This window comes from Musca domestica, unplaced genomic scaffold, assembly GCF_030504385.1.
Source record: "Musca domestica strain aabys unplaced genomic scaffold, Musca_domestica.polishedcontigs.V.1.1 35, whole genome shotgun sequence".
Lineage (NCBI taxonomy): Eukaryota > Metazoa > Arthropoda > Insecta > Diptera > Muscidae > Musca > Musca domestica.
This window is the reverse complement of record NW_026712315.1, coordinates 7,992,544-8,012,709: the sequence shown is the minus strand read 5'-3', so window position 1 is coordinate 8,012,709 and position 20,166 is coordinate 7,992,544. Positions and strand designations below refer to the sequence as shown.

Sequence of the window (20,166 nt, the reverse complement as noted above, 5' to 3'; positions counted from 1 at the left end):
AAAACCAACATTCTGATTCCCTAACATAATTACTGAGTGAATCAATAATAGATATACACAGTTGAAAACAAAAATCGAGTCTTAAATCGATTTTTGTCCAAACCCAACTAATATCGTGTCGATTATATTTTGACGATAACATTGATTTTTTGCCTTTTTGATGAATATTATCCCAAGAATATAATATTAAAACATACACAATAGATACACTTGATTCATTGTTTATTTAACCGCTCGTTTATATATTAAAAATAGATCAAAGACTTAAAATCTCAAAATTGATTTGAAAAATTTAACGCTTTCTTACCCCTTTCACCAACAAAAGTCGATCTACGTATCCCTTTTCAATAATGCACACAATTATACGTTAGCATTGCTCTCTCTCTCTCTCTCGCTGTATTTCTATTAAGGACAAAAAATTTGCTCTAAAATTAAAGAAATAGTCCCCTTTTCAGTTTTTTAAGTTCCAAAATTCCTTATAACCATGTTTGACTGTAGTTATTTGTTTTTCCACATTATTTCCCTTAATAATTCTGGTAATAATGTGAAATAAGATAACAATATTAACTAAATAAAAATTTGTTACGGTTACCATGTTTGCGCCATGCAGTGTTCCGAGTAAAGGTCAATGGGTTTTGTTGCACACAACGACTTTGTACGAAAGACAAACGGGGGATTTTGCAATTTTAGGAATTTTCATGACTAATTAAAATGATTTGGTAATACCTACCTGCCGAACCACAAAAAAATATGGTTGCAGAAAATGGCCTTCATATCCAAGAGATTTTCTTTGGAAATGTCTTAGAATTACTTAATAATCTATAAAGAGAAATGTGTCTACTCCATCAGGATTACTTCAGAACTCAATAAAGATAGAGGTTCTAACAAACAATTCTTCGGATTTATTTCGACTTCCCTGTGGCAAGAATTCAACACACTGCAGTGTAATAAAGTTTTCAGCTTTCTTTTTAGATATTTTTAACTCGACTCTAAATAAATCCTCCTAAATCACAATGCAAATTCCTAATCCCTTAGCCAGTTAGTAGTCTTGCGCCATAAAAAATAACAGAGATAAGGACTTGTTGTTTCCTCTCTTAATGTGGACATAGTTGGTGGGTGGATGGACGGTTGGTATTATGTCTATCGCAAAAATTTTCTGACGTCTCCTAATGTTATTTACAATATTATATCAACATTCGGTAAGTGTGTGCAAAAGCGAAAAATTACCATGTCTGAAATAAGATACGTCGTCCAGATAAACTAGGAAAACAACATTTTGCGAAACGATTATCAAATAATGAAACAACAGCGGCTGAGAGCTAGATTAACAAATTATAATTGTTGTCTGCATAATATTAGTCATTTATTTGTAAATACTTGAAAATGTCTGATATGTGTGCAATATTTTGAAAAAGATTAATTTTTTTTATTGGAGTTATTAACAACACGTTTTCTTCGAAAAAGAAATCGTGGCAGAAGACTTTGGTTTGAAGGTTATGAAAATGAAAACGGAAATTGATAAAGAACCAAAAATCCGTCGAATGCGATAATGAATGCTTAGAAGAAAGGGAAGCACACTGTTCTAGCAAGCAAATTATGCATAATCATGCTAGTGATATTTTAGATGTACCGATGTACTTTTTGTGAATATTCGAACACAGGAAAGTACTACAGCAAAGGAAAATCTTTCAAAGGTCTTCAATCCGTCTTCAATGTCTTCAAAAAGGCTTAGAATGTAAAATGTATAAAGAGACATACGCTTATATTCTATCCATAAAATAACTACCTCTGCCTTTGGAAATCCCATTTTTTATGGAGGTTTTACAAAAAAAAATTAAGGAAATAAAATCTCCATTTTTGGAGTTTAAAAAACAATTATTTCTTTTATTAAAAAAAATAAAAGAGTTTTTTGGGCCAAAATACATGTAACGTGGATTTTTCAAAATTAGTTTCAAATGACCATCAGAGATAGAATTGAGAATATATTTTCAAGTACCATCAGTGCTGTAATAGTGGATTTTTTTGGAATATTTTTCAAAAGGCTACCAGGGTTGTAATATATTTTTATACCCTCCATCATACAAACTACTCGAAATACTCATGTCAGACCCAACAAAATATATTCTTGATCAGCGTAAAATTCTAAGTCGATTTAATGATGTCCGTCTGTCTGTTGTTATCACGATATCTTTAGAACGAATTGAGATAGAAGGCTAACATTTTACACACATGTTTATTTATCCAGTAGGCAGGTTAAGTTCGTAAATGGGCCATGTAGGTTCAACTTTTCATATAGCCCCCACATAACGGTACCTCCCAATATTCGTTTTCCTGATGATTTTTGCAATATTATTTTATCGGAATTATTTAAAATTTCGTATTTTAAGTTCGTAATAGGTACTTTAGCTTTTGACAAAAAATCGCGTATGCAGGTTCAAGTCTTCATATAGCCTCCATATAACGATACCTTCCTATCTTCGTTATTTTGATGATTTAAGCGATATTATTAACCGGAATTGTTTCAAATTTCGTACTTGATGTTCGTAATGGGTTCTACAATGTGTGGCAAAAAAGTGTCCATGCAGGTCCACGCCTTTGTATAGCCCCCGTATAAAGATGCCTCCCTGTATTCGATATTTTGATGATTTTATCGGTATTTTTTCACCAGAATTGTTTCAGATTTCCTAATTGTATGAAGGAACCCCCATAATACGATGCCTTCCTATCTTCGGTATTTTGATGATTTAAGCGATATTATTAACCGGAATTGTTTCAAATTTCGTATTTAAATTTCGTAATGGATACTACAATGTATGACAAAAAAGTGTCCATGCAGGTCCATGCCTACATATAGCCCCCATATAACGGTTCCTCCCTCATTTCGATATCTTGATGATTTTATCGGTATTTTTTCACCAGAATTGTTTCAGATTTCCTAATTGTATGAAGGAACACGTCTTCATATCGCCCCCATAAAAGGGGTTTCATTGTAGAGGAGTTTTGCTACGGAATTTTGTGAAATGCAAAGTATTAATAAAAAACAATCGTGCATTTTTAGTTTAGTTTAGAAATTTCCGGTTGGCAGAGGATTCTTTAAAGGTCTCTGGTCTATGGCCTCCAAAAGGTCCCCAATCTATAAAAACCTCTTCAAATGTAGGCTTTAAAAGATATCCGATCTATATGAGACCTTTATAAAATCTGTGATCTATAGAGATTGCTAATAAGCCACAAAATAAAACTTTTATCGCGAAAGAGAAAGTAGAAAACACTTCTACTCATAAAAGGCCATTTAAAAAAGTTCTGTCCAAAAAAAGGACCTTTAAACTTCGAATATTGTTTACATATGATATGGTAGCTTAAATTTCAAAACGATTGTTCTAAATATAACTCGGGTTACCATTGCCTTGCATCCGCCCTTCAACAAACTCCCATCTGGCCTTCTTTATTTTCTTTTGCAAAACAAAAAATGATTAATTTACAAATATAATTGCCAGCGACCGCAACGGGTATGCAATTCCGCTAGTGAATAAACCCATGAAACTGAAAAGTGAAAAACAAAATAATTTTTTTCAATTTACACTTACAAGGCAAAGCCAAACAACTAACGTTGCTGATAAGAACAATTAAAAAAGACGGGTGAAATAATGTTACAAAACAAAATGCTATTACATACGTACATACATATGTCCGTGATCCACCTTATCAGCGATTATGGTTAACTTCTCGAAAGGAGGGCAGGTAGGGTGCAGACCATGTAAACAATTCATGGCGGTGACATGGGATCCTCTTGAAATTCTCGCCAGACCATGTACAATTTTCTTTTATTTATTGATATTTTTTACAAAAAAAAAATCTAAAAAATCAAAACTTCTTGGTCTATTACTACGGCTTAACCATATTTTTAATTAACTCTATTTATCTTCTACTTCCAGGACCCCTTATCGGCAGTCGGCATGTGCAATGTTTCTTGTGCTTCTGTTGTCTCTCCCTGTGCTATGCCCTGAGAGTGAATTTAAGTGTGGCCATTGTGGCCATGACGGATACCAACTCAACCGACAGCGATTTTGTGGTAAGTTTTGAAATCCATATTCTCAAGATATCAAATGATATAATTAAATACGTTTTTCCCTTAATTTAGACCTATGAATGGGACACTAGTACCAGATCGTTTCTGCTGAGCAGTTTCTTTTGGGGTTATATTGTGACACAAATTCCCGGTGGTCACATTGCCCAGAAATATGGTGCCAAAACATTGCTGCTGATTGGTGTAACTCTATGCTCAGTTTTGACCATTTTAACTCCCTTGGCAGCTGACATTGGAGGCTGGCAATTGTTGTTTGCCTTGCGTGTCATTCAGGGATTACTTCAGGGTTCAGTGCATCCTGCAACGCATGCCATGTTAGCCAAATGGTCGCCGGTTGAGGAACGTGGCACCTTGGGTACCTTCTGTTATTCGGGATCTCAATTTGGCACCGTTGTTATGTTGGCTGTTAGTGGTTACATTGCTGACTCTGCCCTGGGTTGGCCTGGAATTTTCTACATCTCTGGAGCCATGGGTTTTGTTTGGGCCATATGTTGGTTCTTCTTTGCCGCCAGTACACCGGCCGAACACAAAAGCATCTCACCCGAGGAAAAGAAAATGATTGAGAACTCCTTGGGCCAGGTGGATAGTACACCAAAGGTCAATGCTCCAACGCCATGGGTGAAGATTTTCACCTCACCCCCCTTCATTTCGTTGATTGTGGTGCACTGCACGCACATGTGGGGCTTCTGGACACTGCTGACTCAAATCCCCAGCTACATGAAGGATATCATGGGTATTGATATAAAGAGTAGTGCCCTGCTGTCATCCCTTCCCTATGCCGTGATGTTGGTGCTGTCCTTCTTCTTTATCTACCTCTCGAAGCTGTTGAGCAAGAAGCAAAGCATTTCACTGTCCTTTAGCCGGAAATTCTTTAACTCAATTGGTCATTGGATTCCTATGATTTCATTGATTGCCTTGGGCTATGTTACCAAAGAGCATGCCACATTGGCGGTGGTATTGCTGACACTGACTGTGGGTATTAGTGCGGCCACATATCTGGGTTTCCAGGTGAATCACATTGATTTGTCACCCAACTATGCGGGTACCTTGATGGGTATCACCAATGGTTCGGCCAATGTGATGAGTGCCTTGGCCCCACTTTGTGTGGGTATGGTGGTGACTGATGGGGTAAGTAGACAATCAAGAGGAGATTATTTTAATTCTCAAATTGGAAATACATTAAATACTCACATTCCTATTTTCTCTCTTCCAGACAAATGTCAATGAATGGCGTATGGTGTTCTTCATTGCCGCTGGCTTCTATTTCTTTGGCAATTTGCTATTTGTGATCCTGGGCAAGACCAATGTCCAAAGTTGGAACTCACCCGAAGATGCCTTGGCCAAACGCCTGAGCATTATTATTGATCCTGAAACTCCTGCTCTGCTGCTGAATGGTGGTGGTGAAGTGAAACCTGTCATCAAGGAGAATGGCAATCAATAACCCTTGTTGGTGCAAGGAAGTGTACCAAATCATCACTCCATATTTATAATAATCCCACCATCAACCACACCATCATCAAGAAGCCACAGCAACCGAATCATCGCCCCACAAACAGCCACAAGTTACCATCATACCTGTATATGAATAAGCGTACTGAAGACCTCCTTAATGTTTAAGACTAGTTAAAGAAAAAAACAGAAATTTAATTAATTAATTTTTAGTAATTATTGAAAAAAATTAATACAAAATAAGGAAAAATACATTTTTTATATTTTATTTGCGTGCATATTTTTAGTTTATAAGCATTGCATAGATTTGTAAGCGTAAACAATGTGTGAAATACCCCTGTGCAAATGATTTTTTTACGGAATAGATTTGCATTTTTTTAAGAGAAATTCTAAACGATTTTAAACACAGAGATATTTGAAAAAAGGCATTTAGAAAAATTATTTGTTGATTTTATTTTTTATACAAGAAAAAAAACACCGAAAACAAATTGAGCTTCCATTAGTTTTAATTAAAAATAAAATATAATTCTGGTTTTTATTTTGCCACCTCAATAAATAAAAATATCAGTATTTAAGTTACTGAGACTAAACTACAGACCAAATAGAAAAAAATCCTTCTTAAATTCAAGCAGCTCATCAAATCAATATTCTGTTTTGTATCTATTTTTGTATCTATATTCTGTATCTATTTTTTTGACTTCAAAATATGCCTTTTGTACTTTAATTATTGTATAATTTATGTATATACACATATCTATCTATTCTACACATAGAAATATAGCTTTGTGCCTTAATTGTTAAGTAAATTATTTAAAAAATACATACATGAAAAATTATAAACTCAGAAATTAATGTTCTGCACCAGCACAAATCGCTATTTGTCGTCTGCAATAATTTCAATGTGCCTTAATAATTGTAAATGTTCGAAAACAAGTTGTTTTCGTTTAAATTTAAGAACATCAACGATAAATAAATGGAAACAAAATTCGCATAACAGGAAAAAAAAACAAATATCGTTATGTGTCCGAAAGAAAACAATACACAAACAATGATTGAACTAAAAGAGTAAAATTCAAAAATTGTAAAAGAAACAACAACAAAAACATTATAAGTGCCAATAATTTGAAATAAAATATTTCATTTTTATTTAAGAACAAAGTAAAAAAGACAACAAAAAATATAGTGTGTTTTTTTTTTTTGTAATTTTTGAAATATATTTGTCTTTTCTTTCCATTTACTTTGAAATAAGTAAATGGAAAGAAGAGAAAACCTACACCACCTTTCAAAGTTCTAGATTTAGGTCTAGATTTAGGTAACAAATGTAAGTTTCAATTGGGATATTATCATTTATCATTACTAAATGCATAGTATAGGTTTGCATTTGTAATCCGAAGGAAAATAAATATGTATGGTAGCTATATCTTAATCTGAATCGACTTCCACCAAATTTGTCAGAACTTCTAGATACGAGAGATCACATGCGGACAAAATATTAATGTGGATTTTTTTAAAATATTTTTTCAAGCACAAAATTTTAACGTGGATTTTTTAAAAATATTTTTTCAAGGACAAAATAATAACGTGGATTTTTTAAAAAATATTTTTTCAAGGTCCACAAATAAAAGTGGATTTTTAAAAATATATTTTTTTAAAGTCCACAAATAAACGTGAATTTTTTAAAAATATTTTTTCAAGGACAAAATAATAACGTGGATTTTTTAAAAAATATTTTTTCAAGGTCCACAAATAAAAGTGGATTTTTAAAAATATATTTTTTTCAAGTCCACAAATAAACGTGAATTTTTTAAAAATATTTTTCAAGGACCAGCTATGAACGTGGATTTTTTAAAAATATTTTTACAAGGACCTCCAATAAACGTTGATTTTTTTAAAATATTTTTACGAGGACCTCCAATAAACGTAGATTTTTTAAAAATATTTTTTCAAGGTCCACCAAAAAACGTGGGTTTTTTTAAAAAATATTTTTACGAGGACCTCCAATAAACGTGGATTTTTTAAAAATATTTTTTCAAGGTCCACCAAAAAACGTGGATTTTTTAAAAATATTTTTTCAAGGTCCACCAAAAAAACCTGATTTTTTTAAGAAAAATTTTTCAAGCTCCATCAATAAATGAGGATTTTTTTAAAAATATTTTTTCAAGGTCTTCTAAAAAAAAACGCCGCTTTTTTTAATTTTTTTACTTTCTATCACTCTTCTTCATTCCCAATACACCCAATGCACCTTGATTCTTTATGCTTTATGCACCTGCTTTATGATTTGAAGTTCGAAATGGATACTACTGCCTTAGACAGAAAATTGTATGTGCAGCTCCACGTCTTCGTATAGCCTCCATATAATGGTACCACCGGATATTAGGTATTTTGGTGATTTTAGTCACATTATTCATCGGAATGGTTTCAAATTTGGTATTTGAAGTTCGTAATTTATACTACAGCCTATGACAGAAATTTGTCTGTGCAGGTCCACGCCTTCCTATAGCCCCCATATAACGGTACCTCCCAATACTCGGTATTTTGATGATTTTAGGGTCACTATTTATGGGAATTGTTTTAAATTAAGTATTTAGAGTTCGTGATGGGAACTACAGTCTGTGCAAAAGTCTCCTTGTCGCACTCCAAGTGCTACCGGCTAGTGCCTTGAGGACCTTGTTCCTATTTTTCATTCTGTTGCAAAATCTAATATTGTTAGACATTCCGTGCCTAGCCGGACCTCCTGTTTTTCTCACGTTCCTGCTTATATATATCTCCTGTGCCCAACAACTATATTCTTCCTATGATGAACACAATGGACCAATGGTCTCGGAGTAAAGCAGATGCCTAGTCCTGTGTAGCTGTTCATCCTTAAACCAAACAAAAACCTTTTCAAATAAATTTTAAAGCGCGCACACTTTGAATGGGAAAAATTATTTAAAAAAAATGAATGAACGACCTAAGATAACTTCTGCCAGAGTTCATCTCTGAGCAAAACAAATCGTCACTGAAAGTCGTTTAAGAAATACTTGTTTAATCGACATTGTTTCACCATTAAATAAATACGCATTTCATGCGACATATTCTTGTTAAAATAATAGATTGGTTATCCGATTTGTAGCGATTAATTTTGCTGGGATAATACTATGTAACACAGTGATTTGTCGAGCATAAATATATGGTCTCTTCCAGAACCTTAAAAAATTTACAATTTTCAATATTTTCCGTTATAACATTTTTAACGTTGTAAACATTTTTACATTCTTGCAGTTCAGGAAAATACCAATACTGTTCTTGTTTGATGTCTCTATTATTATACCGATTAGTTGAAGACTCTTTTACAACTATGTGTAAATAGTTTTATTTTCTTCCATTTGGCCCTGTAAATTGTTTAACATTGACTTTCCATAGCATACTCTAATTTATGGTTTTAATTTAGTTATTTTATAGCAATTTTTATTTTGAAAAGTGTTTACCCGTTAAAACTAATTATACGTTTAATTTTCACAGTTGTCTAAAAAAGTATTGACAATTTAACTTGATGGCATTGCCAGACTAAAGCAAAGCCTTTGGTGAAAATAAAAATGGCGAATATTAATCAAAAGCGGAATTCGAGAGAACACTACTGCAATAGGAATTCAAAATTGATATGCCAAAAATCAAATCAAGAAACTTAAAAAAAGAAAAACTTAACATTTCTGACACGAAAATTATATTTAAATTACTTGTTGATTTAAAGCACGTTTGTTGTTGTCCATAAACAATGCACACATTCGCTCTCTTTTCTTTCTTAACGACTCTCACAAACTTTGTATAAGGTGTGGAAAATCGTAAATGCATAACACATTAAGTTTTCTGTTGATAACTCTTTAGCAAAAATTGAATGAATAGCGTTATTTTTTAGAAACATTCCCAATTTCTCTTTACGGAAGACCTAACACCATTTAAAAATGTTTGTATTAATTTTGCATTAATTTAAAAATGTCGAATAATTTTAACAAGACAGTCGTTCTGAAATTAAAAACGCTATGAATTCAGAATTTAGCAGCCACTATTTAGAAGAGAGTTCCACTTAAAAAGTGAAATTTTTCCTAATTTAACTCCCATCTGTACAATAACATAATTTTTAAACTCTCATTTCATTTCATTACTTTAAAGAAATAAGTCATAAAAATTAAAACGAGTAGAAAGCTATGACCTACCCTGCATTATTTCACAGTGATTAACAATTTTTAAGAAAAATTTCACTAAGTTTTGAGTTAACAAAACCATATAAACTTTAAACTTTCCATCGCTGGTAAGCACTCTCACTCCCATTTACCCATTTGATAACTTGTTTTGTGTTGTATCGTATAATGAAGGACTAATATCTTTGACAGTACAAGTCAAAAAAAGCAGTAAAGTCATTTCAAATGAGAATATCCATCTCTGCATTTTCTAGTCGGCGCTCTTTTAGTTGATGTGTTCCTCATGTCTCATTCGTAAACAACAGAGGTCCCTCGGGTTATGCGGGTTATGCATTACACTCATTCAACAGAGGTCCCTCGGGGATTTTGCTTTCTGTTTATTTTTATCAATTATTCTTTCTTGGCCTTTATTTTCGGTTAGTTGGGAACGTATTTCATTTTTGTTTCCCATGCACACATTCGCTCTCTATTCTCTCTCAATAATATTTTGTTGGGGGAATTTCATTATCTTCTTCGTTGTTATTGTTTGTTGCTGTCCAAACTTTTCGCGTCATCAATAATATTTTGTTTTGTGGGGCTAGTAATTTCATTATCTTCTTCGTTGTCAATACAAAACCCAATATTTAAAGTGGGCATTTAACAGAAAAGTGCTAAAAAGATATGGCCATAGAAGAGCAGTAATAGTAATAGATTTCGGTTTGCTTTGTGTTTTGTTTTTATCGTTTTTTTAACCCAAACTTTGTGGAGGAGTTCCCTAAAACCTGGAATATGGTACTTTGCTGTCCCTGTGTCCAGCATAATGGCTATCAACAGATCAATTCAACACAAGGTAAGTTGGATGAAATTAAAAACTTAAGCTCCAATCTAAATCTAATTCATCAACTTTCTTTGTTCGTGTTGCTTGGCGTTCAAGGTCCCCGATTTGGTGTGCGTCATATTCAATGTATTCTGGCATTCTGTGGCTTGGCCGTAGCCTATGCATTGCGAGTAAATCTTTCCGTGGCCATTGTGGCAATGACTGATAAAAATGCCACAAATCCTGACTTTGAGGTTGGTATTGTTCGATTTTAGTGAATATAAATATTTGGATGAATCAATGCCTTCAATTCCATATGGTATCTTTCATCAATAGAAAAGAATATGGTTTATACAAAACATTTGTGTAAACTTGGCATGGATTGTAATGGAAGTGGAACAAATGTTGATAAATTTTTATCTGTTTTTTGGGATGACTACGTCACAATGGGGTGTTATTGTTATTATTGCTGAAATGAAGTTCTGATAAGGGTACTTCACTTGGTGATCATACGCTATTTATTATCAATTAATGTTCTTACTCATACTTAGTGTGAAAATGGTAATTATGCACATTCTTTTTATCAGAGGCAGAAGAAGACAGGCCCCTAATGCTTTGAAGAGGTTCGTAAATCAAAAACGAAAGCTAAAAATATGTCTATATTGAGAAATACAATTTTAGAGTTTTAATGAAATTAACAACACTGAATTGCTCGTAAAAGGAAGTCTATATTAAGGGATTCGATTTTATGAAGCAAATACCTGCCTAGAAACAGACATTTTTTATCTCAACATGACAGGAAGTAACAATTGGGTTATAGATATTATACGAAGTTTATGGTAACAAGTCGTAATATTGTTAAAAATATAGATAATTTTCCAAAAGCTGAAACTGCTAATTGTTTTGTGAAGCTTAGTCTTGCAGGAGAGACCTTCCAACAATATCTACTGGATATTAAAGAGACATAAACATATATATTTTAAGGTGGCAGCGGTTGGCCGAAACTGAAGAATATGTGTGGACGCCAGTCGTACCTACGATTCCAGAACAAGAAGTCCAAACGGCATAGAAAGCGAATAGCAACTGAGAATCCAGTTTCTTCCCTGTCATCCAAACTATTATGTAGTGGTCATTATTCAACGATAAAATAGTTATCCTCTAGATCAGAAAGTCTATCATTCCGGCCTGCATAGATTCTTTCAGATGCAGTCGCCGATGTTAGGTTAGGTTAAAGGATACGTGGTTGTCTGAACAACCACTCCACTCGGTTACCTGCTGGTCCATTGTGTTCAACCTGTTTGGAGAAAAGTTTAAGGTAGAGTAAAGGGAAAATATGAAAATAGAACAGAAGAGAAAAATTAGAAGGACGAGTGTGAGAGTGTATTCACGTTGTGATCAGTGTGTTGTCTTTTTGGGCATTTTAATCTTCTGGCTAGTTGAAGCATACCTGCTGCCTCGGTTTCAAAAAAAAAAAGAGGACAATGTGGGCAGAATTTGTTTACCCAGTAGCCTCTGTCTGGCTCCATAAAGAGTGGGACAGTGGCTGAGTAAGTGCACTACCGTCTCGGTTTCCTCCTCGCCCTGACAGAGCTTGCCGGTTAACGTCGATGTGTAACGGTATTTCTAGACTTTATATGGCTTTTGTACAAAGAATATCAATGTTTAATAGGGCAGTCTTGGGAAAGCTTAAATATCAATTGGAGCTTCAGCTACATATGAAACTATTATCACCGCTCTGGCGCTCTGTGTTATTTGGAGAATAAAATGCACTTGCTCAAATCGGAGGATATTATATATGACGGATATATCCGTCGTGGTAGATTTGTTGTTATTTCTTCCGGTTGATGTGCAAAAATAGCTCCGGGAAGATCTAACAAAATTGAAAGAGGTAGCAAAGTCTATCTCGAGATAACAAGGTCGTTCATCTCCATGGCGAAATCTGTCCTAACCTTTTGGTGTGGAATCATTCAGGTATTATAAGAGCCATGACTTTTAGGAAGAAACTTAAACGGCCAAATATTTGCACTGCCTCTGTTCAAACAGAGAACAAATTTATTTATTCGTTCAGTTCATTCAGTAATACTAAAGCCCTCAAAATCAATTCACGATCTGCCTTCATTAATTGAAGCAGAACTAGAAGTTATTCTTCAACTGACCTGTAGATTTGAATGGCACGATATCTCGTCGTGGAAAAGATTATTCTTATTCTTTCTTAAAAATTGTGGAAGCTAGGAGATATCTCTATAGGGGACCAATATTAAAAAATGGACCTTAGTAAACAATTTTTACGAGGAATAAATTTTCCCACAGGGAAGCCGAAATGTTAAATTGATTGATCGATGATTTGAATGGAAATTGGGACATAAACCACTAGACCAAAAAAAAAAAAAAAAAGAAAATATACAACAGATCACTTGAAATATCAATTTACAACTGATGTGGCAATTGGAGCAGAAATCTCCCAAATACCGAAAATCCTAAATGTTGGCCGTTGTATTTCATTTTCGATAAGAGGCATCCTAGGAACAATGCATGTGCAATATTTCAAAGTTCTGTTTTTAATAGTACGATTAGCATGATTTCCACGGTAAAAAACATAAATTATTGTATTACATCCAGTTGAAAGAAACGTTCCCATCTACTTTCTTTTCAGAATTGTTTTTCGCGACTTATTTCAATAAAATCTTTCCTTATTTCCTTTCACATTTTTTTCTCCATTTATACCTCTTAAATAATGTTAATATTTTCTTTTCCCTTTCACAGGAATTCGATTGGGATGAAGGTGTGAAATCGTATCTCTTGAGTAGCTTCTTTTGGGGCTATGTTGTAACACAAGTTCCTGGCGGTTATCTATCGCATAAATATGGTGCTAAATTTACATTTTTCTTTGGTGTGCTATTCTGTTCGATTTTGGCAATTCTCACACCATTTGCTGCAGAAATTGGCGATTGGCCGCTACTCTTGGCTCTACGTTCGGTTCAAGGTCTTTGCCAGGGAATGATTTTCCCCTCAACGCATACTTTTCTCTCCAAATGGGCACCAGCCGAAGAACGTGGCCGTTTGGTCAGCTATTGCTATTCAGGAGCTCAATTCGGTACGGTTATAATGCTGTCGGTTAGTGGTTTTATTGCATCATCATGGATGGGTTGGCCCAGCATTTTTTATGTGTCCGGTTTGGCTGGCTTGGTGTGGTGTTTAGTATGGTATTATTACAGTTCCAGTACACCGGCAGATCACCCTAGCATAACACCACAAGAAAAACGTTATATTGAAAGTTCCAGTCAAGGCCGACGGCCATCGGATGCAGGCCGCATTGAGGTGGCCAATATGAAAACGCCTTGGTGTAAAATATTATCCTCCTTCCCGTTTTGGACTTTGTTAATTGTCCACTGTGCCAATAACTGGGGCTTCTGGACTTTACTAACGGAAATACCAACATTTTTGAAAAATATTCTCGGTTTGGATATACGTCACAATGGACCTCTATCTGCTCTACCATATTTGGCCATGACATTGTTATCATATGGTTTCATTTTTATAGCGGACATTATGAATCGTAACAGTGTTATGCCTTTAGCCTTTTCACGAAAACTCTTCAACACCCTGGGAATGTGGATACCCATGACAGCTTTGATTGGTTTGGGTTATATTACAACCGGTGAGAGTACAGCCTTGGCCATAGCTCTACTGACATTGGCGGTTGGATCAAATGCTGCCACGTATTTGGGTTTCCAAGTAAACCACATTGATTTATCGCCAAACTTTGCTGGAACTTTAATGGGCATTACAAACTGCGCTGCGAATTTTATGAGTATTATTGCCCCACTCACAGTGGGATTAATTGTTACAGATGAGGTACGTTTCATAAATTTTGTAAAAAGAAAATATCTTAATTTAAAATTTTTATTTTAGACCAACCCCTTGCAATGGCGTATTGTATTCTATATTACTGCTGCATTTTATTTCTTTGGAAATTTGTTATTTATCATATTTGGTCGTACCTCACCCAGAGCTTGGAATTTCCCCCAGCCATTGAGTCGCCCCAGTTCTCGTCGACCTTCTGTGGATGTGGATGTTCAACCCTCGGAAACAGATCCCTTACAACCAAGCTCTACCTAGAACAGTGGTAGAGTTGTGTGCTACTAAGTTAATGTTTTTGAATTTATCATATGATTTCCTACATATATGTATGTGTATGTTTATATGACTCTCTGTCCCCAAATGCTTTTAAAGAAACATAAATAACTTATATAATTATATAGCTATATATACATTATTATTTATCCATTCAATGTACATATGTATTCTACATAATATGCCTAGCATTATTTTTGATGCTTAAAAATTTTTATTTTTACGAATAACTTAACTGAATGTGAATTGTTATCTCAATGATGTGAAACTTAACGCGTACAACAATTAAATACATTTTTAATGTGATTTTATGATATAATTACAATGAATATACAAATAAAATGCAAATGTGAATTAAATTCACACGAAACATGACAATTTTAACAATGCTTTGTCCAATTTTATTGTGAATTGTCAAATGATTTTGATTTCAAAGTAATTTTGGAAACTTTTTAAGAAGATGATCTGAACGGCAATGTTTCCATGGCAAGATAGAATGGAAATCGTGGAAGGCGATGTGGACCGAGGATTACCGATGATTTTGAAAAGTCGGTAGAAGCCGATAAAACACCGTTGCTGAGGCAGAATCCATCAATAAAGCAATTTTAAATTAAGATAACAATTCGAATTGATTCATCGAAGAAGAAAAGGATCTATCTAAGGTATTTGCTGCTGATTTGAAATTGTTCTCATTTTTAAGGTAATCTCTTTTTAGAAAATATCTCCAAATAGAAACGCTTCTTAAGAAGATACAACCAGTCGAGCATTAAATCAGCTACCCACAGGAATAAACCGACTCTTATGGCGAGGGTACAGTAAATTAAGGTGAATCTACTGTACAACCAACCACGGTTATACACAAACAAGTACTGCAAAGCAAATGTTTATGCTGACGTACGGGAAGATCCTTCATCTACTTCTCTTATGCTTTAATTAGAGGAGTCTTCCAAACTATTATATGTGTATGGAACTCCCAAACAAGCGTGTGAGGAAGCAACTTCATAATCTAGAGAGGAAGGTGGGAAGGAAGGAAGAGAGAGCCTTTAGATCAAGATCCGTATTAGGCAGGTTTGAGTAGCATTCAAAATAATACAGTAACCGATGTAGTCCACCAATAAGTATGAATGCCGTCAAACGAAAACATACATGAGAATGGCCTCGGCGATGATTTTAGGAGCATCGACAAATACTTCTCAGTTCCAAAAGAGTTGGTGCTCGACGTCCAATGCCAATTTTTATTAAACCAGAAGTCAATACTGGGATAGGGTACAATACCAAGCAGATTAAATCGACTCCGACCACGTAAAAGCAACGAAGGCTATGTCTCCATCCGGAAACATTGTCAACTACAGCGGCAACTTATTGGCGAAGATGCAGTATGACAAAGGGGAATGCATCTACAGCGCATTCAAAAAGGTGGGCATCCTTCCGAAACAGTCCAAACACTCATCAGAAGGGCGTTGGTCTCTATGAAGTGTTCCTTGGACTAGGATGATGTAATAGTAAACATGAGTTGATAAGGCTATCTGGCCGGTAATCTCGAGGAGAAGATCAAGCTCCCTTCTATCATTTAGTAGATCTGATCAAAGAACCTTGGTTGGCATATTGACTGGTCGCTGCCGTATCAGATATCACAATATGGGAGAACTGTGTTCCTGACTACTATCGACTATGTGAAGATGAAGAAGAGATAGAGACGATTGAACATCTACTTTGCACATGCCTCATCTTATCTAAGAAAAGACATAGGCTATTGGGAGATAGAAACCCTAAAGTTATTCTCAGGCATAGATTCATTATCATTTATAAATTGACTAAAGTCATTCGCTGGCAAGGCAGACCATTTGGGTTTTTATCAACGTAAAATTGTAAGTCGATTTGGCGATGTTTGTCTGTTTAAATTTTTGCAAACATGTGCATTTTGCCAGTAGGCAGGTTAAGTTAGTAAATGGGCCTTGTCTGTCCACGTTTTCGTATAGCCCCCATATAGGGGTATCTCAAGGTTTTTTTGATGATTTTAGCGGTATTATTCACCGGACTTGTTTCAAATTTTGTGTTTGAAGATCTTAATTAGCACTGAAGTCTCTGACAAAACATATACATATGCAGGCCTACGACTTCGTATAGCCCCGGTATAACGAGATCTTCCGATATTCTGTATTTATTGATTTTAGCGACAATATTTACCGGAATTGTTTCAAATTTTATATTTAAAGATCTTAATGGGTACTACAGCCTATGACAAAGAATTACATATGCAGGGCAACGTCTCCACATGGCACCCAACTAACGATATCTCTCGATATTCGGTATTTTACGATTTTAGCGACATTATTCATCGGAGTTGTTTAAAATTTCGTATTTGAAGTTCAAAATCGGTAAAACAGCTAATGACAAAAAATGTCTTATGCAGGTCAACGTTTTCGTATAATCCCCATATAACGATATCTCCCGATATTCGGTATTTAATGAATTTAGCGACATTTTTCACCGGAATTGTTTGACATCTCGTATTTGAAGCCTTAATGGGCACTACAGCCTGTGACAATTACATATGCAGGTCCACGTCTTTGTATAGCCCCATATAACGGTTTTAATTTAAGTTGTATTTTTCGATGGTTTGTTTTTTATTACATATGCAGACCCACGACTTCATATACCCCCGGTATAACGATACCTCCCGATATTCGGTATTTAATGATATTAGCGACATTAATCACCGGAATTGTTTCAAATTTCGTTTTTGAAGTTCAAAATCGGTATAACAGCTTATGACAAAAAATTTCTTATGCAGGTTAACGTTTTCGTATAACCTCCATATAACGATACCTCCCAAATTTTGTATTTTAAGACCTTAATGGACATTACAGCCTATGAAAATTACATATGCAGGTCCACGTCTTTGTATAGCCCCCATATAACGATTTTAATTTAAGCGGTATTTTTCGATGGTTTGTTTTTTTGAGATTTTTCAAGTTCCTTTTAAATGGTGGAGGGTATAAAAAGTTCGGTCCAGCCGAGTTTAGCTGCTGTTTTTACTTGTTATAAATATAAAATCTTTCATCGAATTCGTATTCCTAATCCAAAATATTATGGACCTCTGGCATGAACTCATGCATAAGTTCTGTGTCTGCATAAATTTTAAAAATTGATTTTTTTTAAATTTTTTTATTTATTTATTTAAAATAATTTTTTTATAATTAATTGTTTATTCTGTATATCGTACAAATTATTAATTATTATTATTATTATTTGTTGTTGTTGTTTGTTTTATATTACAAAAAAAGGTACTTAAAAAATAAATAATACTAAAACTTAAGAGTATAATATCCAATATCTGTAGAAAATTTTGTTTAACTTGTGTTACAGACCCAAAGAAACGAAAAAATAAAACTTCGTTCACATCTTTCACTAAAGAGGCGGTTTGAAAGAGAACATTTCAATTGGTCCTCGTTAGTGGAAGGTAAGACAGAAGGGGGTTTACAATGGGGATATGGAATTAAATTAAAATAATTAATTACATGAAAATCGTTTTAAAGTTGTTTGTTCTGATTTTTGTTATAAATTAAAACTAAAAATATAATTACAAAATATCGAAAATTATAAAATGGAGAGGGGAAGGGGGAGGAGAATAAATAGCTAGATAAGAAGATGAGAAACTGGACTTAAGTATGACTTGATGTATTTTTTTTGGGAAAAGAAAGTAAGAGGCAAAGCGTAATTTTTGTATTGAAGAGAGACTAGGGGAAGTGGGGATAAAGGAAAAGTCGAGGGATTTTTTAGTTAGTCCTAGTTAACCTAATTAACACACACGCCGAAAATCCAAATTAATTTAATTTATGATTCGCTGGCAAATCATCGGATTTTATGCAGCGCCCTCTATAGCAGATTTCCGCCTCGGATGTCTGCTCCTCTTCCTTGGCCGGCGCCGATGTGGCGTACACCACATGTTTCATTAGCTCTCGATGGAAGGCAACTTTATCCTCTGGCGACATGGGTTCGGTGAAATCCGGCTGTGGCGCAAATGTTGTGGTCTCCACCTTGGGTCTCTTGATATTCGTGTATTCCTGACGGCGTTTACCCACCGCGGCCAAGGCTGCAGTTACTGCCGTATCATCCCCGGTATCCTCAATTGAGAAGAGTTCATGTAATTGTTTCTTCACCTCCGAGAAGAGACTTGGCTGAATTTCTAAATCCTCCTCCATGGCTGTATCATCCATGCGACGCGTGGCGCTTTCCTCTTCGCCGCCATTGTTGATGGTCTTCTCTGTCATCATACCAGCCATATCATCGACGGGCGAGTTCATTGGCATGGTGGGGGCAAATGTGGTACCCACTTCTGGTTTTGTGGTTGTCAAGGCATATTCATCCTCCATGGAACCCATTGGCATGGGTGTGGTGGTATCGGAAGTGTACATGGCATTAATTTCAGCTGCCGTCGTCATGGGGGTAGTTGTCTTCCAATCCTTAACCATAGCCACACTGGCCTTGTCTTTGGTGTGCAGAGTGTTGTACAGTTGTGAGCCCAGACTTTGAGATTCGGCAGTTTCGAAGCTTTCGCCATTCGTATTGGATGTGGCCACAACACGGGTCTTCTTCCATTTGCCACGGCGATTTAAACGATTTGCAATGGTTGTCTTTTGGGCATCGAAATAGGTACCATCTGTCGAGGTGGCAGAGGATGCTGTGGTGCTTTCGACAGTCTTATCTTCGGTTGCCTTTCCCATGACTTCTTCCAGAAGTTCAGCAAAGGATTTTTCGGGTCTACGACAAAAACGAACGAAATATATAAATTAAACAAAATAAAGAGATTGGTAATCCTTGGACCTACTTCAAATTTGGTTCCTTCATTTGCACACCACTGCTGCCAGTTGGTGCCAAATTGGCCGAGACTTTGACCTCATAGTTGTCCTGACCCTCACCATTAGGTCCCACCGTTACAATTTCAGGTTCATCTTCAAACCGGTGGCGATTGCTGTTGTGTGTTTTGGGATTAATGGGTTTAAAGTTGTTTGTGGGTCCAACCTTAACCGCCGGTGACCACTGGGATTCTTGTCCCTCCAATTGGAATTTATTCTTATAACGACGTCTGGGGGTCTGCTGTGGGAGAACATGGACGTCATTTCATAGCAATTTACTTAGAAAGGGGTTGTGGAATACTAACCTCATTGTCATAGAGATCCTGATTGAAACGATTCAATTTACGATAATTTTGTCTGGGTTCCTCGGTAGCTTGATTTTCTTCTTCGGGAGCGGCCGATGTTGAGGCGGGGTGCTGTGGGCGACGGGTACGGGTGCGCACTCTTATTACCTTGCGGGGAGGCAAACGATTGCGGATCTGAAAGGGGAACGAGGTTAAAATTGACGATGAAGGCAAAAGAGAGGAAGGAGGTCTTCTAGCTATAGAAGAGTGGCAGGAGATCTTCTAGCTATAGACGAGCGACCGGTTATCTTTTAGCTGTAGAAGAGCGACAAGGGGATTTTCTAGCTATAGAAGAGTGACAGGAGGTATTCTAACTATAGAA

At 35.4% G+C, this 20,166-nt stretch overlaps 3 protein-coding genes across 4 annotated transcripts in view; 2 read left to right on the top strand and 1 right to left on the bottom strand.

Annotated features, from left to right (window-relative positions):
* LOC101894244 (putative inorganic phosphate cotransporter) overlaps nt 1-6,373 on the top strand; it is a 30,511-nt gene extending 24,138 nt beyond the window's left edge. Inside the window, exons 2-4 of the mRNA XM_005176511.4 lie at nt 3,933-4,069; nt 4,139-5,212; nt 5,298-6,373. Coding sequence (XP_005176568.1) covers nt 3,933-4,069; nt 4,139-5,212; nt 5,298-5,525 — 1,439 coding nt within the window. The 3' untranslated portion in view covers nt 5,526-6,373. The remainder of the gene's footprint in view (nt 1-3,932; nt 4,070-4,138; nt 5,213-5,297) is intronic.
* Nucleotides 6,374-10,187: 3,814 nt separating this feature from the next.
* LOC131803903 (putative inorganic phosphate cotransporter) lies at nt 10,188-15,028 on the top strand. Its single transcript, XM_059125793.1, has 4 exons — nt 10,188-10,540; nt 10,625-10,761; nt 13,271-14,362; nt 14,420-15,028. Exons 1-4 carry the CDS (start codon nt 10,480-10,482, stop codon nt 14,624-14,626), a joined length of 1,497 nt encoding a protein of 498 aa, XP_058981776.1. The 5' UTR covers nt 10,188-10,479; the 3' UTR covers nt 14,627-15,028.
* A 2,805-nt stretch (nt 15,029-17,833) lies between these two features.
* The window catches only part of LOC101894575 (mucin-2), a 63,309-nt gene continuing 60,976 nt past the window's right edge, over nt 17,834-20,166 (bottom strand). For both annotated transcript variants that reach the window (XM_011297867.3, XM_005176514.4), the window contains 3 exons: nt 19,806-19,979; nt 19,473-19,741; nt 17,834-19,405 (listed from right to left, as the gene is read on the bottom strand). In XM_011297867.3, the coding sequence (XP_011296169.1) occupies nt 18,469-19,405; nt 19,473-19,741; nt 19,806-19,979 (1,380 nt within the window). In that variant the 3' untranslated portion in view covers nt 17,834-18,468. The remainder of the gene's footprint in view (nt 19,406-19,472; nt 19,742-19,805; nt 19,980-20,166) is intronic.

Coding starts and splice junctions, on each gene's coding strand:
- LOC131803903 (XM_059125793.1), top strand. CDS start 10,480: ATGGTACTTTGCTGTCCCTGTGTCCAGCATAATGGCTATCAACAGATC. Junction 10,541..10,624: donor ACAGATCAATTCAACACAAG/GTAAGTTGGATG, acceptor TTGGCGTTCAAG/GTCCCCGATTTGGTGTGCGT. Junction 14,363..14,419: donor GATTAATTGTTACAGATGAG/GTACGTTTCATA, acceptor TTTTTATTTTAG/ACCAACCCCTTGCAATGGCG.